This window comes from Salvelinus fontinalis, chromosome 25 (genome assembly GCF_029448725.1).
Source record: "Salvelinus fontinalis isolate EN_2023a chromosome 25, ASM2944872v1, whole genome shotgun sequence".
NCBI lineage: Eukaryota > Metazoa > Chordata > Actinopteri > Salmoniformes > Salmonidae > Salvelinus > Salvelinus fontinalis.
The window spans coordinates 19247346-19272049 of NC_074689.1; the positions used below are offsets into that span (position 1 = coordinate 19247346).

A 24704-nucleotide genomic window follows, 5' to 3' on the forward strand; every position below is an offset into this window, starting at 1 on the left:
AGTAAATCTGACTTGGAATCGTGTAGTCAATCAATACTATGTCTATGTGCAGATTGTCATGTTGGTGATCGTGCTGACATTATGAATACAGGCCTTGAGATAATTGACTGCAGGTTTGCCCACCTCTTTGAATGTTTATGACAAATGCTGTGCAGCCTGTCAGAAAGGGAGAAAACATCACTCCTGAAAAATGCTAGAATGGGTAAATATTACTAAAGTTAAACGCTCCCTGACAGTTTCTGATATAATAGGTAAACCTTCCTTTAGAGAAATTATATTTAAGCTGTCAGATACTGTAGACTAGGCTGCCAAAAGGGTAGGAAAACTTAACTAAAGAAAAATTACATTTGGACAGTTTTATTATATAGAGTTGAGGAAATATGCTCACTAAAGGGGAGACAAGCTAAAAGCCATGAGGATATTCTTTCTATAGAAAAGGGGAGGAAAGAGTTGCTGAAGACAGTGGTCTTGACTGGCAGTATTTGACAGGTGATTTACATCAGAAAGTCAAGACCACCGTACATTCCACCATCAAGCTTTCCTTCAAAAGAGACATATTTCTCTACACGATGCCAAGACCATGGAGTCGGAATAGCCATGCATGTACCTTTAAACAGTTCCATTTGGAGCAGAAGGGAATGTGTTTTATGGGATCCACGTTTAAACGGGCCCCATGAGGAGTAGTGTGTCCCACACGAAGGTCATGTGTACACACACACACGCACGCTCATGCTGTGTGAGGGCATGCAGATCTGATTCATGTGTTAGGGGTCAGAGGTTACAGTTCAGGGGCCATCAGGGTGAATGTGACAGCAGCTGCCTCAACTCAGCATGAATCTGACACTAGAACCATATCTCTCTCTTTATCTCCCTTTCTCCGCTCTCTAGCACTTTCTATCTTCACTCTCTGCTTTTTCTTTGATGTTATCTCTCCTCCTTTCTTTTATTCTCCCCTGCTCTCGTTCTGTCTCTTCCTCACTCTCTCGTGGTTTAAGAGTTCCAATTATTACCAGCTTAAATTCACAGCTCCGTCTTTCTCTCTGCCTCAATAAGCCTTTTTTGCAAGCAAACTAAAGGAACTTATGTTGCTTCTCTCTCTCTACAGGCGTGTCTCTAATGCGATTAGCTCACGGCCCAACAGGAAGTAACCGACGCCCCACCTTCCCATGGCTCCGCCCCCCGTGGGTCGCCTCTCCCTTACCCGGCATGCGGTGCTGCTGCTGCACTGCATGCTGGTCCTGTGGTCTGGGGGCGTGGTTGGCAGGAGAGGGCCGGTGCTGCTGCCTGAGTCGCCCTGTCACCGGGCAGAACACCCCCTCATCTCACACACAGGTAGGTCACACACACACACACACACACACACACACTCACTCACACACTCACAGTCATGCACACACTCATTCCCTTTCCGTTGTGGAAGTTCATATTTTGTTTCTCAGTGTTTCCTGTAATCTAATAACATATTTTATGGCGCAGTTCAGCCATAAATAATAGTGTAAAACTTCACCAGACGAAAACATGTATAGAAATGAATTCAGTTCTCTCCACTAACAACATACCAGCCAAATGCCACTGCGCCCATTCCATCCTAGCTGAGACTGTCAGCTAATCATACAGCTCTCTGTCTAGGGTGTAATTGAGTGAAAGGGCAAGGTCACCACACACACACACACACACACACACACACACACACACACACACACACACACACACACACACACACACACACGCACACGCACACACACACCATAGGCTACTCTGTTAGCTCATGGTTAGTTGGGTTACCTTCAGCACTCTATTGAGTGTGAGGACGATGACTAACGGTCTGGCTAATGCTATCTGCTGTCCTCTGTGAGTCTCCGTGGTAGTTGGGGTGACCAAACCGCACACTAGCATTGTCACCTGAGGTCAACAGTTTGTGTTCCCTAATGTTCCAGTCCAGACACTCAGTGCCTGCTGAAGTCATGTCAAATGCAGTGGTGTTAATAAAGTATGGAGACAGTTAGGTTACTAATTAGATATGAACACTGAACACAAATAGAGATGAGAAGAGGGGAGGGGGTAGAGGGGAGGGGGGGTACATGAGAAGAGGGGAGGGGGTAGAGGAGAAGAGGGGAGGGGGTAGAGGAGAAGTGGGGAGGGGGGTAGAGGAGAAGAGGGGAGGGAGAAGAGGGGAGGGGGGGAGGGTTTGGGGTAGGGGAGGGGGGCGGGGGGCGGGGGTAGAGGAGAAAAGAGGAGTCTGTAGAGGAAGGGAGAGGGTAGAGGAGAAGAGGGGGGTCTGTAGAGGGGGAAGATGAGAAGAGGGGAGGGGGAAGAAGGGAGGGGGTAGAGGAGAAGAGGGGAGGAGGTAGAGGGAAGGAGGGGAGGAGGTAGAGGAGAAGGGGGGGCAGGGTAGAGGAGAAGAGGGGATGGGAAGGGGTAGAGGAGGGGAGGGGAGTCTGTAGAGGAGGGGAGGGTGTTAAGGAAAAGAGGGGAGGGGAAGGGGTAGAGAGGGGAGGGGGTAGAGGAGAAGAGGGGGTGGGGTAGAAGAGAAGAGGGGGGAGGGGGCAGGGTAGAGGAGGGGAGGGGATGGGGTAGAGGAGGGGCGGAGATGGGGAGGAGATGGGGTAGAGGAGAAGAGGGGAGGGGAAGGGGTAGAGGGGAGGGGGTAGAGGATGGGGGAGAAGAGGCGAGGGGATCGGGTAGAGGAGAAGAGGGGGTGGGGTAGAGGAGAAGAGGGGGGAGGGGGGAGGGGGCAGGGTAGAGGAGGGGAGGGGATGGGGAGGAGATGGGGAGGAGATGGGGTAGAGGAGAAGAGGGGAGGGGAAGGGGTAGAGGGGAGGGGGGTAGAGGATGGGGGAGAAGAGGCGAGGGGATCGGGTAGAGGAGAAGAGCGGATGGGGTAGAAGAGGGGAGGGGGGAGGGGTTGGGTTAGGGGAGGGGGGCGGGGTAGAGGAGAAAAGAGGAGTCTGTAGAGGAGGGGAGAGGGTAGAGGAGAAGAGGGGGGTCTGTAGAGGGGGAAGAAGAGAAGAGGGGAGGGGGAAGAGGGGAGGGGGTAGAGGAGAAGAGGGGAGGGAGAAGAGGGGAGGGGGGGAGGGTTTGGGGTAGGGGAGGGGGGCGGGGGGCGGGGTAGAGGAGAAAAGAGGAGTCTGTAGAGGAAGGGAGAGGGTAGAGGAGAAGAGGGGGGTCTGTAGAGGGGGAAGATGAGAAGAGGGGAGGGGGAAGAAGGGAGGGGGTAGAGGAGAAGAGGGGAGGAGGTAGAGGGAAGGAGGGGAGGAGGTAGAGGAGAAGGGGGGGCAGGGTAGAGGAGAAGAGGGGATGGGAAGGGGTAGAGGAGGGGAGGGGAGTCTGTAGAGGAGGGGAGGGTGTTAAGGAAAAGAGGGGAGGGGAAGGGGTAGAGGGGGAAGAGGGGAGGGGGTAGAGGAGAAGAGGGGGTGGGGTAGAGGAGAAGAGGGGGGAGGGGGCAGGGTAGAGGAGGGGAGGGGATGGGGTAGAGGAGGGGAGGAGATGGGGAGGAGATGGGGTAGAGGAGAAGAGGGGAGGGGAAGGGGTAGAGGGGAGGGGGTAGAGGATGGGGGAGAAGAGGCGAGGGGATCGGGTAGAGGAGAAGAGGGGGTGGGGTAGAGGAGAAGAGGGGGGAGGGGGGAGGGGGCAGGGTAGAGGAGGGGAGGGGATGGGGAGGAGATGGGGAGGAGATGGGGTAGAGGAGAAAAGAGGAGTCTGTAGAGGAGGGGAGAGGGTAGAGGAGAAGAGGGGGGTCTGTAGAGGGGGAAGAAGAGAAGAGGGGAGGGGGAAGAGGGGAGGGGGTAGAGGAGAAGAGGGGAGGGAGAAGAGGGGAGGGGGGGGAGGGTTTGGGGTAGGGGAGGGGGGCGGGGGGCGGGGTAGAGGAGAAAAGAGGAGTCTGTAGAGGAAGGGAGAGGGTAGAGGAGAAGAGGGGGGTCTGTAGAGGGGGAAGATGAGAAGAGGGGAGGGGGAAGAAGGGAGGGGGTAGAGGAGAAGAGGGGAGGAGGTAGAGGGAAGGAGGGGAGGAGGTAGAGGAGAAGGGGGGGCAGGGTAGAGGAGAAGAGGGGATGGGAAGGGGTAGAGGAGGGGAGGGGAGTCTGTAGAGGAGGGGAGGGTGTTAAGGAAAAGAGGGGAGGGGAAGGGGTAGAGGGGGAAGAGGGGAGGGGGTAGAGGAGAAGAGGGGGTGGGGTAGAGGAGAAGAGGGGGGAGGGGGCAGGGTAGAGGAGGGGAGGGGATGGGGTAGAGGAGGGGAGGAGATGGGGAGGAGATGGGGTAGAGGAGAAGAGGGGAGGGGAAGGGGTAGAGGGGAGGGGGTAGAGGATGGGGGAGAAGAGGCGAGGGGATCGGGTAGAGGAGAAGAGGGGGTGGGGTAGAGGAGAAGAGGGGGGAGGGGGGAGGGGGCAGGGTAGAGGAGGGGAGGGGATGGGGAGGAGATGGGGAGGAGATGGGGTAGAGGAGAAGAGGGGAGGGGAAGGGGTAGAGGGGAGGGGGTAGAGGATGGGGGAGAAGAGGCGAGGGGATCGGGTAGAGGAGAAGAGCGGATGGGGTAGAAGAGGGGAGGGGGGAGGGGTTGGGTTAGGGGAGGGGGGCGGGGTAGAGGAGAAAAGAGGAGTCTGTAGAGGAGGGGAGAGGGTAGAGGAGAAGAGGGGGGTCTGTAGAGGGGGAAGAAGAGAAGAGGGGAGGGGGAAGAGGGGAGGGGGTAGAGGAGGGGAGAGGGTAGAGGAGAAGAGGGGAGTCTGTAGAGGAGAAGAGGGGGTAGAGGAGGGGGTAGGGGAGAAGAGGGGGGTCTGTAGAGGAAAAGAGGGGAGGGATAGAGGAGAAGAGGGGAGGGGAAGAGGAGAAGAGAGGAGACTGTAGAGGAGAAGAGGGGAGGGGGAAATGGAGAGGTGGGAGGAAATGTCTCTAAATGTAATATAATTAAGCAATAAGGCCCGGGGGGGGGTGTGGTATATGGCCAATATACCACGGTTGAGGGCTATTCTTAACCCCGATGCAACGCTGAGTGCCTGGATACAGCCCTTAGCTATGGTATATTGGCCATATACCATAAACACCTTATTGCTATTATAAACTGGTTACCAACGTAAGTAGAGCAGTAAAAAGTAATGTTTTGTCATACCCAGGGTATACGGTCTGATATACCACGGCTGTCAGCCAATCAGCATTCAGCATTCCACCCAGTTTATAATATGTAGTATAATAGAACAGCGCACACACACACACACACACACAAACACACACACACACACTGCTCTCTATATGCTGTATACGCCATGTCCGGCTGAGGTCTAAAGTTAGGAGGGAGGTCCCCAGGTCCTCCAAAGAGTGGGAAGAACTGCAAAGACCTCAAACATAAATATGAAAATATATCAATATAATATAAATAAAACTCCCTGGAGAGTCAGGCGTTTTCTTATGGTGGACACACACTGACTGGGCTAGCCGTGGTGGGCCTCGCTATACTCCCATGTCTTCCATGTCTCCAATTCAATCTAAAGCGAAAACCGGATTTCTGGGATTGTTTGAAAATAACTTATCCTGGGAATCTGGTTAGTGGGTTTGATGGAAATGGCACTAAAGCTGTTCCAGTGACACACTGTATTCTACTGTTGTGTTTTGTCTGGTCTGGTGCCTGTGGGTTGCTCAGAGCAGGGTGTGCCACTCTAACACACATGAAAGACTCAACCCTAAAGGGTGGTGATTTTCTGACTTGGCTCTTTGCTCAGCCAAAATAACTGCTACTGTACAGCAATACTTCCTTGTGATATTTTCAAAGGCTGAATTATAGAAATGGTCCATTCCTTTGTCATTCTGAGTGCAGTTTTCTTTCCAAGAAAAATGTTTTATAGCGAGAAGGATTTTGAAGCTACGTAGCTCAAAAGTGACAGACATAATTTAGAACTTCTAACTAGTCATTGAACTTCTGATTCTGCAAGGAACCTTTCAGAAATGACTTCTTAATGTCAACCATGATGAAATCAGACTTTAAACAAAAATGTATCCTCTATCAGAAAAGAAATGTTCTAAAACACAGTTCATTCTTGTGGAACACGTGTGGGTTTATGAGTCAATCAGCAGTCCTAACCTCCAGAGATATATTATTGAAGTTATATGTTTAATGAGTGTTCCTTGGCGGATGTTGAAGTTATGGAAGATAGTTAAAACGTGTGCAGTAAACAGTGTCATCTCAACACCATTCAAGGTCTCGTCTCGGAGGATCTGAGAAGACGTGTCTGTTTAACAGCGGTGTATAGACTTTCACTTTTATCACCCCTCAAAGAATAACACATTGTTAGAGTGTGTGTGTGTGTGTGTGTGTGTGTGTGTGTGTGTGTGTGTGTGTGTGTGTGTGTGTGTGTGTGTGTGTGTGTGTGTGTGTGTGTGTGTGTGTGTGTGTGTGTGTGTGTGTGTGTGTGTGTGTGTGTGTGTGTGTGTGTGTGTGTGTGTGTGTGTAAGACTTTCCAAAAGAGAAAATAAACAAATCGCGTTGGAGACCAGGGCGATTTAATTGGTCCATGGGGAATATTTTTTACAGCCCACTAAGTCCATTGCGAGACCAACTTGCTACATTCTTAAGCATCAGTGCATTCTATTTACGGCCAAACTTCCCACAATGCTGCATTTGAATACTGACACAGGAAATGAAATGTAGTCCACCCTGCCTCAACCTTCATGTGTTTTCTTTAAGTCTTAAGTTACAGTTGTGTTTCTTTTTCCCATGTGGCACACAGAGGTCATGAGGTCATCTTGTTAAATGTTCCTTTTTTTCTTCCTTTAAACGGTTTCGCTCTGAAGTGCATGATGCATTGAACTGTTTTGTTGCGGTTTGTCTGTCAGGATTCACCCTCTGCAGTGCATCTTTAAGGTTTTCTTCACAAAATAGTTGTAATTTCACATTTTCCCTTTACCACATGGGACAGCAAACACGCCCCAGTTTCCCCAGTTGGACACATCTTGTCAGGCTGAATTTAAATGTAATATATACGCAGGTACTCCATTTATACCCTTAACGACCCCCGATTTACTCCTAGAAACCTGCAGTATTCTAGTCCCGGTTGTTTCCACATGTGCCTATTGTTTCAGGTCAGGTTGTTCTTTATACAGTTTGAGCACTCTGAGACTGAACACTGCCCTAGTTTCTGAAGCTAGGGTGTAAATATTTATATAGTCTGTCACTTTGTCATTGTGTGTCAACCGCTCTGTTTCAAAACCCAGAATAACAAACCTGGAAAGAGTGATGGAGAAGGAAAAAGGCAAAGATCTAGTTTGGAAAGGAGGGATAGAAAGGAGGAGGAAGGGAAGGGGGAGGGGAGTGTGCCGGTTTCGGCTTGGCTCTTTGCCATGGCAGAACTGGCCGCGTTCTCAGAGTTCTTTTCCCAAACCGTACACACACACACACACACACACACACACACACACACACACACACACACACACACACACACACACACACACACACACACACACACACACACACACACACATATATAAACACACACACACACACACACACACATAAACACACACACACACACACACACACACACACACACACACACACACATATAAACACACACACACACACACACATATATAAACACACACACACACACACATAAACACACACACACACACACACACACACACACACACACACACACACACACACACACACACACACACACATAAAAACACACACACACACACACATATAAACACACACACAAACACACATAAACACACACACACACACACACACATAAACACACACACACGTGCACGCTGTCTCATCAGCAGCCAAGCCCCCGATGCACCCGGCTGTGGTACAAGCACAGTAATGATTCGATTACATTATCGCACACGCATTAAAAGCATGAAGGAAAGGACATGAAAAAGACTAGAGAAATGCCTGGAGAGAGAGCGAGGCAGGGGACCATATTTTAACACTAGAACCGCTAAAGCAGTCATTTTGACTGCTCATGAATAGAAAAAATGACTCAATTTTTTTCCATTTTTAAAGTCTTGCCCCTCTCCGTTCTTGACTTTTCCTAAATAAGTCGATATAACACACTGTCTGTGTTAGAATCTTAATATCCCAAACAGAACTGGAGTTGTAACCAGTTTTAGCAGGGCGTGTCATTGTTTTAGTGGTTTTCCCCCACTGCCCCTCCTTCTCCCAACAGTTGAAAGTGCAGTTCCCAGTTGATAATCACCACGATAATTGCCTCAAAACTATACCGAAACAAATTTCACACGTATAAAATCAGATTAAATAAATTAAGTAAGAATGACTGGGGAGAATGGTTGAGTTGATGAGCGAGGGGAAGCGAACGATGCATAATTGTGTAATCACCAATTGTGATTGAAGAACAGGGGGGGCATTCTATTGTATTGATCCATCCTAATCTTAATCTTAAAATGGTATGTACCTTATTTTTGTCCACTAAATAAAAGCAGTCTTATCAGTCTACTCTGGCCATACTTGGAATAGGCTACACAGTGAGAGCGTGTGTAATTTACATGCAGAACGGCTTTCAATACCGGGCAGCAGGTGAGCGAGTGACAGAGAATGTGGTGACGAGGTTTGTGGAACCTTACACTGGCAAGGGGACAAATGTCACCATGTACAATTTCTTCACTTCACTGTCATTGGCCGGCACCGTGAACAAAGGTAGACGGAGCTCACCGGCGCAGGCGTTGTACTCCACAACGGTGCTGAACATTGACAAGACCACAGGGACGCCAGAAAGAGAGAACCGGAAACTATTATGCACTACAACCAAACAAAGGTGTGACAGTGTGACAAGCAAGTGAAAGTTACAAACATTGTGTAAATTGCTAGAACAAGGAATAAGAGTTATATGAAATCCAACTGATGCCGTTGTGTGAAGATGCACACAAGCACATAGCTGACAATAATTGACTATTTTTGACTGCTGTCATATCGACACATTCATTATAATGCAACTATTGCTTTTGTGCTGATTTTCACTATTTATCAAGTTCACTTGGCACTTATGATGATGTTTAGGCTCATGATGTTTTCATCGTTTGACCGCTCGTCTTGCTGACCATATGTCTTGCTGACCGCTCGTCTTGCTGATCGCTCGTCTTGCTGACCCTATGTCTTGCTGACCGTATGTCTTGCTGATCGTATGTCTTGCTGACCGCTCCTCTTGCTGACCGTATGTCTTGCTGACCGTATGTCTTGCTGACCGCTCCTCTTGCTGACCGTATGTCTTGCTGACAGTATGTCTTGCTGACCGTATGTCTTGCTGACCATATGTCTTGCTGACCGCTCGTCTTGCTGACCGTATGTCTTGCTGACCGCTCCTCTTGCTGACCGTATGTCTTGCTGACCGTATGTCTTGCTGACCGCTCCTCTTGCTGACCGTATGTCTTGCTGACCGTATGTCTTGCTGACCGCTCCTCTTGCTGACCGTATGTCTTGCTGACAGTATGTCTTGCTGACCGTATGTCTTGCTGACCATATGTCTTGCTGACCGCTCGTCTTGCTGATCGCTCGTCTTGCTGACAGTATGTCTTGCTGACCGTATGTCTTGCTGACCGTATGTCTTGCTGACCGTATGTCTTGCTGACCGTATGTCTTGCTGACCGTATGTCTTGCAGATCGCTCGTCTTGCTGACCGTATGACTTGCTGACCGCTCGTCTTGCTGACCGCTCGTCTTGCTGACCACTCGTCTTGCTGACCGCTCCTCTTGCTGACCACTCGTCTTGCTGACCGCTCCTCTTGCTGACCGCTCGTCTTGCTGACAGTATGTCTTGCTGACCGTATGTCTTGCTGACCGTATGTCTTGCTGACCGTATGTCTTGCAGATCGCTCGTCTTGCTGACCGTATGTCTTGCAGATCGCTCGTCTTGCTGACCGCTCGTCTTGCTGACCGCTCGTCTTGCTGACCACTCGTCTTGCTGACCGCTCCTCTTGCTGACCACTCGTCTTGCTGACCGCTCCTCTTGCTGACCGCTCGTCTTGCTGACCACTCGTCTTGCTGACCGCTCCTCTTGCTGACCGCTCGTCTTGCTGACCATATGTCTTGCTGACCGTATGTCTTGCTGACCACACCTCTTGCTGACCGCTCGTCTTGCTGACCATATGTCTTGCTGACCGTATGTCTTGCTGACCATATGTCTTGCTGACCGCTCGTCTTGCTGACCATATGTCTTGCTGACCGTATGTCTTGCTGACCGCTCCTCTTGCCTTGCTGACCGCTCGTCTTGCTGACCGCTCGTCTTGCTGACCATATGTCTTGCTGACCGTATGTCTTGCTGACCACACCTCTTGCTGACCGCTCGTCTTGCTGACCATATGTCTTGCTGACCGTATGTCTTGCTGACCGCTCCTCTTGCTGACCACTCGTCTTGCTGACCGCTCCTCTTGCTGACCGCTCGTCTTGCTGACCGCTCGTCTTGCTGACCATATGTCTTGCTGACCGTATGTCTTGCTGACCACACCTCTTGCTGACCGTATGTCTTGCTGATCGCTCGTCTTGCTGACCGTATGTCTTGCTGACCGTATGTCTTGCTGACCACTCGTCTTGCTGACCGCTCCTCTTGCTGACCGCTCCTCTTGCTGACCGCTCGTCTTGCTGACCGCTCGTCTTGCTGACCGTATGTCTTGCTGACCACTCGTCTTGCTGACCATATGTCTTGCTGACCGTATGTCTTGCTGACCACACCTCTTGCTGACCGTATGTCTTGCTGACCGTATGTCTTGCTGACCGTATGTCTTGCTGACAGTATGTCTTGCTGACCGTATGTCTTGCTGACAGTATGTCTTGCTGACAGTATGTCTTGCTGACCGTATGTCTTGCTGACCACACCTCTTGCTGACCGTATGTCTTGCTGACCACACCTCTTGCTGACAGTATGTCTTGCTGACCGTATGTCTTGCTGACCGTATGTCTTGCTGACCACACCTCTTGCTGACCGTATGTCTTGCTGACCGTATGTCTTGCTGACCACACCTCTTGCTGACCGTATGTCTTGCTGACCGTATGTCTTGCTGACAGTATGTCTTGCTGACAGTATGTCTTGCTGACCGTATGTCTTGCTGACAGTATGTCTTGCTGACCACTCGTCTTGCTGACCGCTCCTCTTGCTGACCGCTCGTCTTGCTGACCGCTCCTCTTGCTGACCGCTCCTCTTGCTGACCGCTCGTCTTGCTGACCGCTCGTCTTGCTGACCGTATGTCTTGCTGACCACTCGTCTTGCTGACCATATGTCTTGCTGACCGTATGTCTTGCTGACCACACCTCTTGCTGACCGTATGTCTTGCTGACCGTATGTCTTGCTGACCGTATGTCTTGCTGACCGTATGTCTTGCTGACAGTATGTCTTGCTGACCGTATGTCTTGCTGACAGTATGTCTTGCTGACAGTATGTCTTGCTGACCGTATGTCTTGCTGACAGTATGTCTTGCTGACCGTATGTCTTGCTGACCACACCTCTTGCTGACAGTATGTCTTGCTGACCGTATGTCTTGCTGACCGTATGTCTTGCTGACAGTATGTCTTGCTGACCACTCGTCTTGCTGACCGTATGTCTTGCTGACCACTCGTCTTGCTGACCATATGTCTTGCTGACCGTATGTCTTGCTGACCGTATGTCTTGCTGACCGTATGTCTTGCTGACCGTATGTCTTGCTGACCACTCGTCTTGCTGACCGTATGTCTTGCTGACAGTATGTCTTGCTGACAGTATGTCTTGCTGACCGTATGTCTTGCTGACAGTATGTCTTGCTGACCACTCGTCTTGCTGACCGCTCCTCTTGCTGACCGCTCGTCTTGCTGACCGCTCCTCTTGCTGACCGCTCCTCTTGCTGACCGCTCGTCTTGCTGACCGCTCGTCTTGCTGACCGTATGTCTTGCTGACCACTCGTCTTGCTGACCATATGTCTTGCTGACCGTATGTCTTGCTGACCACACCTCTTGCTGACCGTATGTCTTGCTGACCGTATGTCTTGCTGACCGTATGTCTTGCTGACCGTATGTCTTGCTGACAGTATGTCTTGCTGACCGTATGTCTTGCTGACAGTATGTCTTGCTGACAGTATGTCTTGCTGACCGTATGTCTTGCTGACAGTATGTCTTGCTGACCGTATGTCTTGCTGACCACACCTCTTGCTGACAGTATGTCTTGCTGACCACACCTCTTGCTGACAGTATGTCTTGCTGACCGTATGTCTTGCTGACCACACCTCTTGCTGACCGTATGTCTTGCTGACCGTATGTCTTGCTGACAGTATGTCTTGCTGACAGTATGTCTTGCTGACCGTATGTCTTGCTGACCGTATGTCTTGCTGACCACACCTCTTGCTGACCGTATGTCTTGCTGACCGTATGTCTTGCTGACCGTATGTCTTGCTGACAGTATGTCTTGCTGACAGTATGTCTTGCTGACCGTATGTCTTGCTGACAGTATGTCTTGCTGACCGTATGTCTTGCTGACAGTATGTCTTGCTGACCGTATGTCTTGCTGACCGTATGTCTTGCTGACCGTATGTCTTGCTGGCCATATGTCTTGCTGACCGTATGTCTTGCTGACCACTCGTCTTGCTGACCGTATGTCTTGCTGACCACTCGTCTTGCTGACCGTATGTCTTGCTGACAGTATGTCTTGCTGACCACTCGTCTTGCTGACCGTATGTCTTGCTGACCACTCGTCTTGCTGACCATATGTCTTGCTGACCGTATGTCTTGCTGACCGTATGTCTTGCTGACCGTATGTCTTGCTGACCGTATGTCTTGCTGACCACTCGTCTTGCTGACCGTATGTCTTGCTGACCACTCGTCTTGCTGACCATATGTCTTGCTGACCGTATGTCTTGCTGACCGTATGTCTTGCTGACCGTATGTCTTGCTGACCACACCTCTTGCTGACCGTATGTCTTGCTGATCGCTCGTCTTGCTGACCGTATGTCTTGCTGACCACTCGTCTTGCTGACCGTATGTCTTGCTGACCATATGTCTTGCTGACCGTATGTCTTGCTGACCACACCGCTTGCTGACCGTATGTCTTGCTGACCGTATGTCTTGCTGACAGTATGTCTTGCTGACCGTATGTCTTGATGACCACTCGTCTTGCTGACCATATGTCTTGCTGACCGTATGTCTTGCTGACCGTATGTCTTGCTGACCATATGTCTTGCTGACCGTATGTCTTGCTGACCGTATGTCTTGCTGACCACTCGTCTTGCTGACCGTATGTCTTGCTGACAGTATGTCTTGCTGACCGTATGTCTTGCTGACCGTATGTCTTGCTGACCACTCGTCTTGCTGACCGTATGTCTTGCTGACCACTCGTCTTGCTGACCATATGTCTTGCTGACCGTATGTCTTGCTGACCGTATGTCTTGCTGACCGTATGTCTTGCTGACCACACCTCTTGCTGACCGTATGTCTTGCTGATCGCTCGTCTTGCTGACCGTATGTCTTGCTGACCACTCGTCTTGCTGACCGTATGTCTTGCTGACCATATGTCTTGCTGACCGTATGTCTTGCTGACCACACCGCTTGCTGACCGTATGTCTTGCTGACCGTATGTCTTGCTGACCGTATGTCTTGCTGACCGTATGTCTTGCTGACAGTATGTCTTGCTGACCGTATGTCTTGCTGACCGTATGTCTTGCTGACCGTATGTCTTGCTGACCATATGTCTTGCTGACCGTATGTCTTGCTGACAGTATGTCTTGCTGACCGTATGTCTTGCTGACCGTATGTCTTGCTGACAGTATGTCTTGCTGACCGTATGTCTTGCTGACCGTATGTCTTGCTGACCGTATGTCTTGCTGACCGTATGTCTTGCTGACCACGCATCTTGGTGGTTGGGGTCTTTATTTCATTTTGTCATTATGAAAAGAAGCTGTTAACGTGTTCCAACACACATGCCTTCTGTTCCCTAGTTGTAACAAACCCACCCCACAAATAAAATGTATTGAACACTTGAATTTGTGTTTTTTGTGTTTTATATTTTTACTTATAGCCTACAAAAACAAGTGAATGAAAATACTATTTAAAAAAAAAATTGTTACCCAAGGTCTTCATAAACACAACCAAATGATTATTTTTTGCGATCGCATGAAATGTATTAATTACAGTGTTAGAATGGTGCAGTCAGAATGCTTGAAGGGGGAGGGGTCCCTTGAGGCCCAGACGTTCTACTGTTTAAATGGGCTATTTTTTTCAACCACATCTTGTTTAGTGAAGAAGTTCTTTAAATCCCATTGGTTCCTTTTGTAGAGGTCAAGGTCAGAGTTAATTTGAGGTTCAACTGTAATATAATGCTCCTAAGGGAGCTATTGCTACTCCCCTAGAGCCTTACAAAACATACCAATGTTATACTGAAGCCCTGAGGTAATCCACCAAATCACTCAATGTTCCATAGAACTTTCTAGTATTCTACCAAGATCACTCAACGCTCTACCAAACCATAATGTCCTGCTGCCATTCTCCAACATTAGTCTGGTCTTTCTCATTAGAGCCCAGGATAGCACATCTGCTCTGGTTATGAATGCTTATCAATGCTTATGAATGTTTATGAGCCCTTCACCTCGTCATAAAACACATAAATCCTCCGTGTTGTGGGCGTTGTATTCACTTAAACCCCCTCTCTGCCTCCCCCTCTGAGCGGGACCTGAGTGGGGCTATACCCCGGTGGGATCTCAGCATGATTTATGGGGGAAACACTGGGTAACTGAAGCCTTGGTTTCCCTCTGATGGTGTCGTTGCCACATTTGTATGCTCTGAATGCTTCCCCCCGGTATGAAAAACTAGCCTGTCACCGGCACCAGAGAGGCGCATCCCAAACTCCCGTCCCCCTGTAGAATTAGAGGGGAACAAGCCATTAACCACAGCCAAATCTTAGGGCGGAATTTGTCGTGATCTCTCCACAATATTTATTTCACCCAGGCTAATGAAAATGTATTAGCTTTGGGTCTGCGAGTTGAAAGTTTCCTCCTCCCAGTTTAACTGGTGCTCATTCTCATTAATATTTTAGACCCTGGAGAGTGGAAGGAAGAGGCAAGGAATGTCTTTGTTAGCAGTGATGCCATCATGTTAGGAGAAATGAATGTGCTATGATAGTGTTCTGTGCTCCTGCAGTTTGACAAGGAGGTAGAGTCAGTGCTGTATTTTTTAGTGCGTAGCTCCTAGCAGTGACTCACAGGAAGGCAGGCCGGCAGGCAGAGACTCCCTGTTGTATTGGGTTGAATGCTTTGGCTTGACAGAAGTAAACAATGGATTGTTGGTTTGATGCAGTGAAGGGAGACTGTGGTTTCATTTCAAGATGTCTTCTGACAGGTGTTTCACATTTTTGACTCAAAGTTTTTCACGGTGAGTTTTCACTCCAACCCTAGCTGTATTCGATCAGTGCCAGGCCTACCCCATATTAGATATAATACAGGACAGGTATAGACAGATGACAACATAATATCCACCACAGTAATTGCCCTAAAATGGCTTCATTCTCTACCATGAAAAGTGTTTTGAAATCCCTGAGCCACAGTGGCACCAGATATTTAGAAATACTGTACTTAGATGAACATAAGACATACTGCTAGCAGTTTCAAACGGGGATTATTAGAATAGAATAATGTCTAGTATCAGTGTGTAGTGATATGTTATTGTGACTACAGAGCAGGTTATGTGCTGAGTGAGAGGAAACAAACGCCCGGAGAAGAACCTGCCCTAACCACAGTGTAAGAACTGACGCTGGAGTAGAGAATTAGGTAGGGAGAAAATAACGTTTAATTTAGCACAGACATAGAACAGGACAGGAACAGCATCAGAACCGGGCAACAAAATGACAAAAGACAATTAATGCTGAAGTGGGGAACAGAGCTGGGGAACAGACAGATACAGGGGAGGAAATTACACAGGTCATTGAGTCCAGGTGAGTGCAATGAATTGCTGATGCGCGTGACGAGGGTAGCAGGTGTGCGTAATGATGGTGGCAGGAGTGTTGTGCTGGGCAGGAGGGAGAGCGGGAGCAGGCGTGACACACAGACCTAGAATCAGATTATCTTCTCTCCAATGCTTACCTTAGCTATGAGGGGATTGGACAATATCTGACCCTAGATCAGGGGTTATGGTACATTTACTCCTAGTCCATAGCCTTAACTATTGACTCACTACCTATCAGATTACAGGACAGTAGGGGCCTGACACTAATCGCCCAGCAACCCGACAGGAATATTTGATTCTATTGGTCAAGGGCTAATGGGTTGGGCGCCATGGAGACAGGCGTGTTGAGGGTGATCTGTCTCTGTGTGTCTGGGGTTTGACGTATTTTGTGTGTGTGTGTGTGTGTGTGTGTGTGTGTGTGTGTGTGTGTGTGTGTGTGTGTGTGTGTGTGTGTGTGTGTGTGTGTGTGTGTGTGTGTGTGTGTGTGTGTGTGTGTGTGTGTGTGTGTGTCTAATGTACCGTGAGGGAATCTCTGGGTTCAGGGCCAAGGTCAAGGCACTGACAAACATGAGATGCATCCGTCTCAGATTCACTTTAGAAGGACCTTGGATTCAGACAGGCATGCACACACACAATCCCCCCCACACATACACAAACACACACAAACAGCCCTCCTCCTCTCACACACTATGTACTGTATGCATTAGTTCCTGCTAGCTGCAGTAATGGTTTAGTAAATGGAGTGGAAGGCATTTGGTTGAAAGCCCAGGTGGGACACTGTACTTCTGTGCCCTTGAGATAGACTACAGCTATCTGGAGACGCACAGGATATAGGGTACATTAGGTCTCCTTGGAAGGCTTTTTTTGACTTAATATTCATTCTACCAGGAACTCCCCTCTGGTTTGAACCTATTTTGCAAGGGAGTGTGTAACATCACCAGGCAAGAAACATTCGTTTTCATAAAATCACAATACAGAACGATACACACAAAGACAATATAATATACATCACTTTATTACATACTGTGGCTATTGGCTAAACTCTTTATCCACCCCTTTTTTCTCTGATCTCTTTTCCTCCTGTTTCATTGATTACGGTGTATCTTTCTCTACATTGATTGGCAGATATGGAGCCGTGGATCCACAGGTTCCGGGCTGAGGGCACGGTGGATTACTCCCAGCTAACCTTTGACCCCAGCCAGAACGAACTGATAGTCGGAGCCAGGTAATATGTTGTTCTCTCTCTCTCTCTCTCTCTCTCTCTCTCTCTCTCTCTCTCTCTCTCTCTCTCTCTCTCTCTCTCTCTCTCTCTCTCTCTCTCTCTCTCTCTCTCTCTCTCTCTCTCTCTCTCTCTCTCTCTCTCTCTCTCTCTCTCTCTCTCTCTCTCTCTCTCTCTCTCTCTCTCTCTCTCTCTCTCTCTCTCTCTCTCTCTCTCTCTCTCTCTCTCTCTCTCTCTCTATGCTTCTCCCTCTCTTTCTCTCTCTCTCTATGCTTCTCCCTCTCTTTCTCTCTGGCTATCCCCTCACTTGCCACAGAGTGTTCTCAAGTTGAGCTCTTTGTCTTTGTCAAGCACATCATATTTAATCCAGAGTGTCTGTGTTTGTCTGAAGTGTTCTCTGGCCAGCTGAGATTAGGCTTAGATGAACTCTAACTGCCTTACTATGCATGTATTTCACTTCTGCTAATGGCCTAGGTTGTCAATACAAGCCGTTCTCTCCAGTTTAGCAGATGGCTGAGGAGACAGAGAGCTGGAGGAGCAGGACCAACACAGAGAAGCAGAGCTGGGGGAATAAACTAATGTACTGCAGATGGGATACAGGGAAACGGAGAAGTTGGAAAGACCTGCAGGGCCTGACAGATAAGGAGAAGATAGAGGGAGGGAGAGAGAAGAGCTCTTACCCTTTCCTTTCAAACACTAACCTGACTCGGGGGCTTAAGGGTGGTCCTGTCTCTACCTGCAGTTGTCTGGCCTAGTCTGTTTTCTCGCTCTCTCTGGAGTGGGCTCTGTAAAAGGGATCTAGGAGAAGTGTCCAGGGCTTGGGGTTGACTTAGGACCAGGCCTCACTGAATCCTTTCACTCAGGCCATCAGGCCACAGACATACCCTCTCTGGCTAACTCCATTTGAGTTTAGACATTGATGTGAGCCATATTGGCACCAGAAGTTCTAAGGCAATTATACGACTGCTCTAATGTTAAACATCTTGAATTAAACCAACTGTATACAAAATACAGGTCTAATTGGACCCATTCACACAGACAGAGAAGCCTAGTACCAAATCAACCCCTAGCTCCTTAAATGCTCAGTGACAGGGATCTTGAAGAAGTGTTTAAGGAGCTAGGGGTTGTCTGTGGCCTGATGGCCAGAGTGAAAGGACTCAGTGATAATGGAGGTAGAGAAGGAGAGGCAGATCGATGTAAATGTCAATAGACTGTAAAGAGGTTCTTAGACCCCAGTCTGCCCTGTGAGATAGCCACTCTTCAGAAGATGGATCCGTCTGTGTGTGTCCGTGTGTGCGTGCGTCTTTGTGCGTGCACCTATGCATATGTGTGTTGCTATCGAGTCATCTTATGTGAAGAGGTTTCAGCTGGTGAATAATATTACAGAATAGATGCATTACTCTGACAAGAGCTAGGAGTGTTGTTATACCTTGAATAACCTTCATGCACCAAGTTTAACTGAAATAGAACGATTGATTCTCTGACATTCAAGGCCAAATTTATTTGAAATAAAACGGGTTTTAAAAGGAAACGATAATCTGCTGAAAATGTAATAAAGCTGTTATAATTAAAAGATAAGTAATGAGAACACGGGAATTATCGTGTGAATAACTTCCGAGGCGAAGCCAAGGGCCGGCAAAACAGCTCTTAGGAGGGTGTTATTCACAATAATTCCTGGTTTTGAGGGCCTTATTGCTTTTATAAAATGGTTGCCAGCATTTGAAAAAATATTCATGACATGTTTCCATTAAAAACTTAATTTTAATTAGTATATTTGTTTTATGTCATCCTTCCACCATACAATATAGTCTAGTCGTTAGTTCTGAGATTCTGAAGTTGCTAGCCAAATGGGGTGGTCGTCCATTCCAATTTCATGGACGTTCTAAGTAAAACATTTTGCTATGGAGGCTAGCTACTTCTACTTTGCTAGCTAGCCAACTAAAGCGAACACACAATCTCATCAAGCAGCTGAAATGACAGCAAACTATGTGCATTTTTGTTTATTTTACCTTCGGTTTCATTGCCATTTCTTTGGATATATCCATTATACTTATTCTGATAAAATGAATTTGCCTGGCTCAGAGAAGCTGTCAGTTTCGTAACGTTCATATGCATGGCACGGTGGAGATTGCCCAAAAACATGCAACATTGTTCCACAGGAAAGGTTTAGACAAACTCCAACTGTTGCAAACCAAATGTTAGGCAAGTAGCATGGGGAAATATTGTCTAGACGCTTTTTCCAGGGGATATTAAGTTTATGATTTGCCTAGCTGGGCGGTGGGACAGTGGATGTGCATTGATAAATCTAATGGAACAGTTAAATTACCCGGGGATTGCGGTGAATAACTCTCTGCTATCAACCAATCAGCATCCAGGATCCAGACAATCGTTTTGAATGATGATTCTGTGATGCAATAATGCTGACTTTACAAAACCATAGTGAGACATTGATAGTCAATATAGAGACTACTTACTCACTGTCATGTTTTGTAAAAGGTTTCCAAATAATCCGTTTTTTTTAGTTGGCTTACAATGGAAACTTCACAATTCAAAAGAGCTTGAGCCAAGGATAGGCTAAAGGTGTTCATTAAAGTGAAGTTTCACTGTTAGGCTTAAGGTTTCTTTCACTGTGGTTTGCACACACACACACACACACACACACACCGCCTCATGGGCCTATGCTCTTTTCAGATTAGAGTATATTTTTCTTTAGACCGAGAGAGAAAGATGTACCTGTGAAAGTCTTTATAATCAGACAGAGCCAGAGAGATGCACCTGTGAAAGTCTATAATCAGACAGAGAGAGAGATGTACCTGTGAAAGTCTTTATAATCAGACAGAGAGATGTACCTGTGAAAGTCTATAATCAGACGGAAACAGAGATATGTACATGTGAAAGTCTTTATAATCAGACAGAGAGATGTACCTGTGAAAGTCTATAATCAGACGGAAACAGAGAGATGTACCTGTGAAAGTCTTTATAATCAGACCGAGAGATGTACCCGTGAAAGTCTTTATAATCAGACGGAGACAGAGAGATGTACCTGTGAAAGTTTATAATCAGACGGAAACAGAGAGATGTACCTGTGAAAGTCTTTATATTCAGACCGAGAGATGTACCCGTGAAAGTCTTTATAATCAGACAGAGAGATGTACCAGTGAAAGTCTTTATAGTCAGACGGAGACAGAGAGATGTACTTGTGAAAGTTTTTATAATCAGACCGAGACAGAGAGATGTACCTGTGAAAGTCTTTATAATCAGACAGAGACAGAGAGATGTACCCATGAAAGTCTTTATAATCAGACAGAGATGGAGAGATGTACCCGTGAAAGTCTTTATAGTCAGACAGAGCGAGAGAGAGAGAGATGTACCTGTGAACACACAGTTTCCGTTAGCCAGTAATAGCCGGATTTTGGCCGATAAAAACATTGAAAAGCCAATAAATAAAATTGTCGGAGAGAAGAATAAAAAATTCCATCCCGAAATAATGCTTTTTAAACTATTAATTGGTGGAAATACGAGTTTGGCTGGTCATCCTTATCAGTTTGTAGGTTCATTTGCCTAATTTAGTGGAATTAAATTGACGCATGTGTACAGTATATTTGTTATGTATCTTATTTATCACACACGTACACAATACAGAGCCTTTCAGCGGAAAATATGTCTGACAGCGTGAGAGCTGCTGCTACAGCATCTCAAACAGCAAACGCCTAGGCAACGGAAGGCTGGCTTCATCAGCGCCAAAACCTGAACGTTTTACTACATATTACGAGGCATGTCTTACCTTGCTTTAAAGTAGCCTAGTCAAAATCAGACCATGTCCGTGGAGGAAATTAATTTATATTAACTTTCTTTCTTTGGTCAATAGCCAAAGGCACAATCGTTGTAAGAACAGCAATCCGTGCTAGTTGTTGCATATTAGATCTTCCCTCTTTCAAAATTTCTAACGGGTATTTTAATCTCTGTCACATGAAACCGCTCGCATGTACGGTGTGCTTTTGATAGCAGTGTTTTCCCGCTAATTGCATTATGGAAAGAATATTCACACGTAGCCTGCTGCCTTGTGCACATTGCTGCTCTTATAATGTGAAATAATAGTAGTTTATTAACATTTTAAGCTAAACGTTCTGATCTGTTGCATCAGACTCGTTGCTTTTGAATGTTTTATTTATTTAGTCTAGGCCTATTGGGATCTATCGTCCCATAACTGTCCCATAGTCTGTTTGGAATATGCTATTTCTTTCTCGTCAAGCTGACTAATAGAATATGTATTTTTTCACAAAATTTATGAACTAGGCCTTTATTACTCATGTATTAACAGAGACAAATACTCATCAGCAGAGCGGAGAAAAATACTCCTCAAAACTCCCATTCAGTTGGATGAAGTTACCCGTAAAAAATATCTAACGGTTAAGGTTTGGATTTGTCAAGGGTAAGCTGATCCCGCATCTGTGTCTACAGGAAAGTTCTTCCCAGACAAGGTCGTATCACCGGGAGAGATGACCGAAAGTATGTAATCTTGCAAACTATATTCAGTTCAGTTTGACTGGGTTTCTCCACTGGCTTCCAGTTGAAGCTCGCATCCGCTACAAGACCATGGTGCTTGCCTACGGAGCTGTGAGGGGAACGGCACCTCAGTACCTTCAGGCTCTGATCAGGCCCTACACCCAAACAAGGGCACTGCGTTCATCCACCTCTGGCCTGCTCGCCTCCCTACCACTGAGGAAGTACAGTTCCCGCTCAGCCCAGTCAAAACTGTTCGCTGCTCTGGCACCCCAATGGTGGAACAAACTCCCTCACGACGCCAGGACAGCGGAGTCAATCACCACCTTCCGGAGACACCTGAAACCCCACCTCTTTAAGGAATACCTAGGATAGGATAAAGCAATCCTTCTGACCCCCCCCCCCCCCCCCCCCCCCCCTTAAAAGATTTAGATGCACTATTGTAAAGTGGCTGTTCCACTGGATGTCATAAGGTGAACGCACCAATTTGTAAGTCGCTCTGGATAAGAGCGTCTGCTGAATGACTTAAATGTAAATATGTAAATGTTTCTATTCAACAAAGATATACCTAGTTTTGGAATGCTATAGCAGTAAAGTAATCTAATCAAGTGTTCCTGTATGTGGTTACATCTGAACAGGCTTTTGGAGTGGCCCAGAAACAAGTGTGCTACATCAAAGATGTGTTATTAAGGGAGAGAAAATGACCAAAATAGGGATAAAATAACCCAGAGATATCGTTGGACACCTATTACCAGAAATGCTCTCCTGTCCACTTTTATTTTCTCCGGTGTTGTTCTTTTAGAGAAGATTCTACCTTCATCTCCCCTCCCTCTCTTTTTTCTTTCAGAAACCACCTCTTTAGACTCAATCTGGAGGACCTCTCATTGATCCAGGTGAGTCTTTACCAGCGTTACCATTATCCCCCTCTATTTTACTATCTATCTCTCTTTCTCCCTCTCAATCCCCTTCCTATTTATATCCCTCTCACTCACTCTTCGATTCATTTCTCTCTTTTCTCATATTCTCTCTTTCTTCTCGTATTCTCTCTCTCTCTGCCCCTCTTCCTTCTTTTCTGCCCCTCCCTCCCTCTCCCACCACCTCCTTACTCTCTGTTGGACCACAGAGTCATCTATACGAAGTCCTGTCTGTCTTGTCTTTGTGTGTAACACAGTTATGCAGTAATTATTGTAACACTTACTGGAACAGCCCAGCTGTCAGGCCCTTAAAAAATGGTCACAAACAAGACACAAAGCTTGTCAAAGCATGCCATGGGAGCTACAGTAATGAAAACCCAGGGAACATTTCAAATAGTTCAATAGTTTCTCGCTGTTATAGGCTATGCATCTTGACAACATCATTATGTTAAATGCTGATAAATGAAGCCAGGATCATTCTTATTTTGTCAGGAGATCCTATGGGCTTAGATTGCACCATGGGCTATGTGCAGAAGCCATCTCTAGGCTAAGCTGGATCAGGGATTCAGGAAAGTCCACCAGTCACAGTAGTCAGTCTTAATGCCCCACATGTCTAACTGTAGTCTTCTCTTCAGTCAGTCTTAATGCCCCATCTGTCTAACTGTAGTCTTCTCTTCTGTCACGATCGTGTGGAGGATTGACGGACCAAAACGCAGCTTTAGGAAAATAAGCCATCTCCTTTTTATTAACGAAGAAGGCAAACGAAACAAAAACACTTAAACACTAAACAAAACAAGAAAACGATCGTGAAGCTAAACAACGATGTGCACACACTGGCTACCAACGTATCACATAGACATCTACTCACAACAAATGAAAGCCTATGGCTACCCTAAATAAGGCTCCCAATCAGAGACAACCGAAATCAGCTGTCTCTAATTGGGAACTCATTCAGGTAACCATAGACTCTCCTAGACAACTAAACATACATAGACAACGCTAGACACATGTACTCAACACAAACCCATATACTACACCCAACAACCCCTTTTCCATAGAAACACCCAAAACCAACAAAACACAAACATTCCCCATGTCACACCCTGACCTAACTAAAATAATAAAGAAAACAAAGAATACTAAGGCCAGGGCGTGACATAACCCCCCCCTTGAGGTGCGAACTCCGGGCGCACCATTAACCAGTCTAGGGGAGGGTCTGGGTGGGCTTCCATCCACGGTGGCGGCTCCGGCTCTGGTCGTGGTCCCCACGTCACCACAGTCCCTAACCGCCTCCTTAGCTTCCTCCAAATGACCCCCCTCCACATTAACCCCACTGCATTAAGGGGCAGTTCCGGACTAAGGGGCAGCTCCGGACTAAGGGGCAGTACCAGGGTAAGGGGCAGTACCAGGGTCAGGGGCAGCTCCGAACTAAGGGGCAGTACCAGGGTAAGGGACAGCACCAGGATAAGGGGCAGCACCAGGATAAGGGGCAGCTCCGGACTGAGGAACGGCAGCTCCGGACTGAGGAACGGCAGCTCCGGACTGAGGAACGGCAGCTCCGGACTGAGGGACTGCAGCTCCGGACTGAGGGACTGCAGCTCCGGACTGAGGGACTGCAGCTCCGGACTGAGGGACTGCAGCTCCGGACTGAGGGACGGCCCATGGCTGGCTGACGGATCTGGCTGCTCCTGGCTGGCTGACGGATCTGGCTGCTCATGGCTAGCTGACGGATCTGGCTGCTCATGGCTAGCTGACGGATCTGGCTGCTCATGGCTAGCTGACGGATCTGGCTGCTCATGGCTAGCTGACGGATCTGGCTGCTCATGGCTAGCTGACGGATCTGGCTGCTCATGGCTGGCTGACGGATCTGGCTGCTCATGGCTAGCTGACGGATCTGGCTGCTCATGGCTGGCTGACGGATCTGGCTGCTCATGGCTGGCTGACGGATCTGGCTGCTCATGGCTGGCTGACGGATCTGGCTGCTCATGGCTGGCTGACGGATCTGGCTGCTCATGGCTAGCTGACGGATCTGGCTGCTCATGGCTAGCTGACGGATCTGGCTGCTCATGGCTAGCTGACGGATCTGGCTGCTCATGGCTGGCTGACGGATCTGGCTGCTCATGGCTGGCTGACGGATCTGGCTGCTCATGGCTAGCTGACGGATC

The 24704-nt window shown here is 47.8% G+C and overlaps 1 protein-coding gene across 1 annotated transcript in view; it reads left to right on the forward strand.

Moving 5' to 3' along the window:
• The window catches only part of sema5a (sema domain, seven thrombospondin repeats (type 1 and type 1-like), transmembrane domain (TM) and short cytoplasmic domain, (semaphorin) 5A), a gene marked incomplete in the record, with an annotated part of 225206 nt that overhangs the window by 52354 nt on the left and 148148 nt on the right, over window positions 1–24704 (forward strand). The window contains 3 exon segments of the mRNA XM_055881523.1: window positions 1106–1332; window positions 17029–17128; window positions 22473–22518. Coding sequence (XP_055737498.1) covers window positions 1167–1332; window positions 17029–17128; window positions 22473–22518 — 312 coding nt within the window.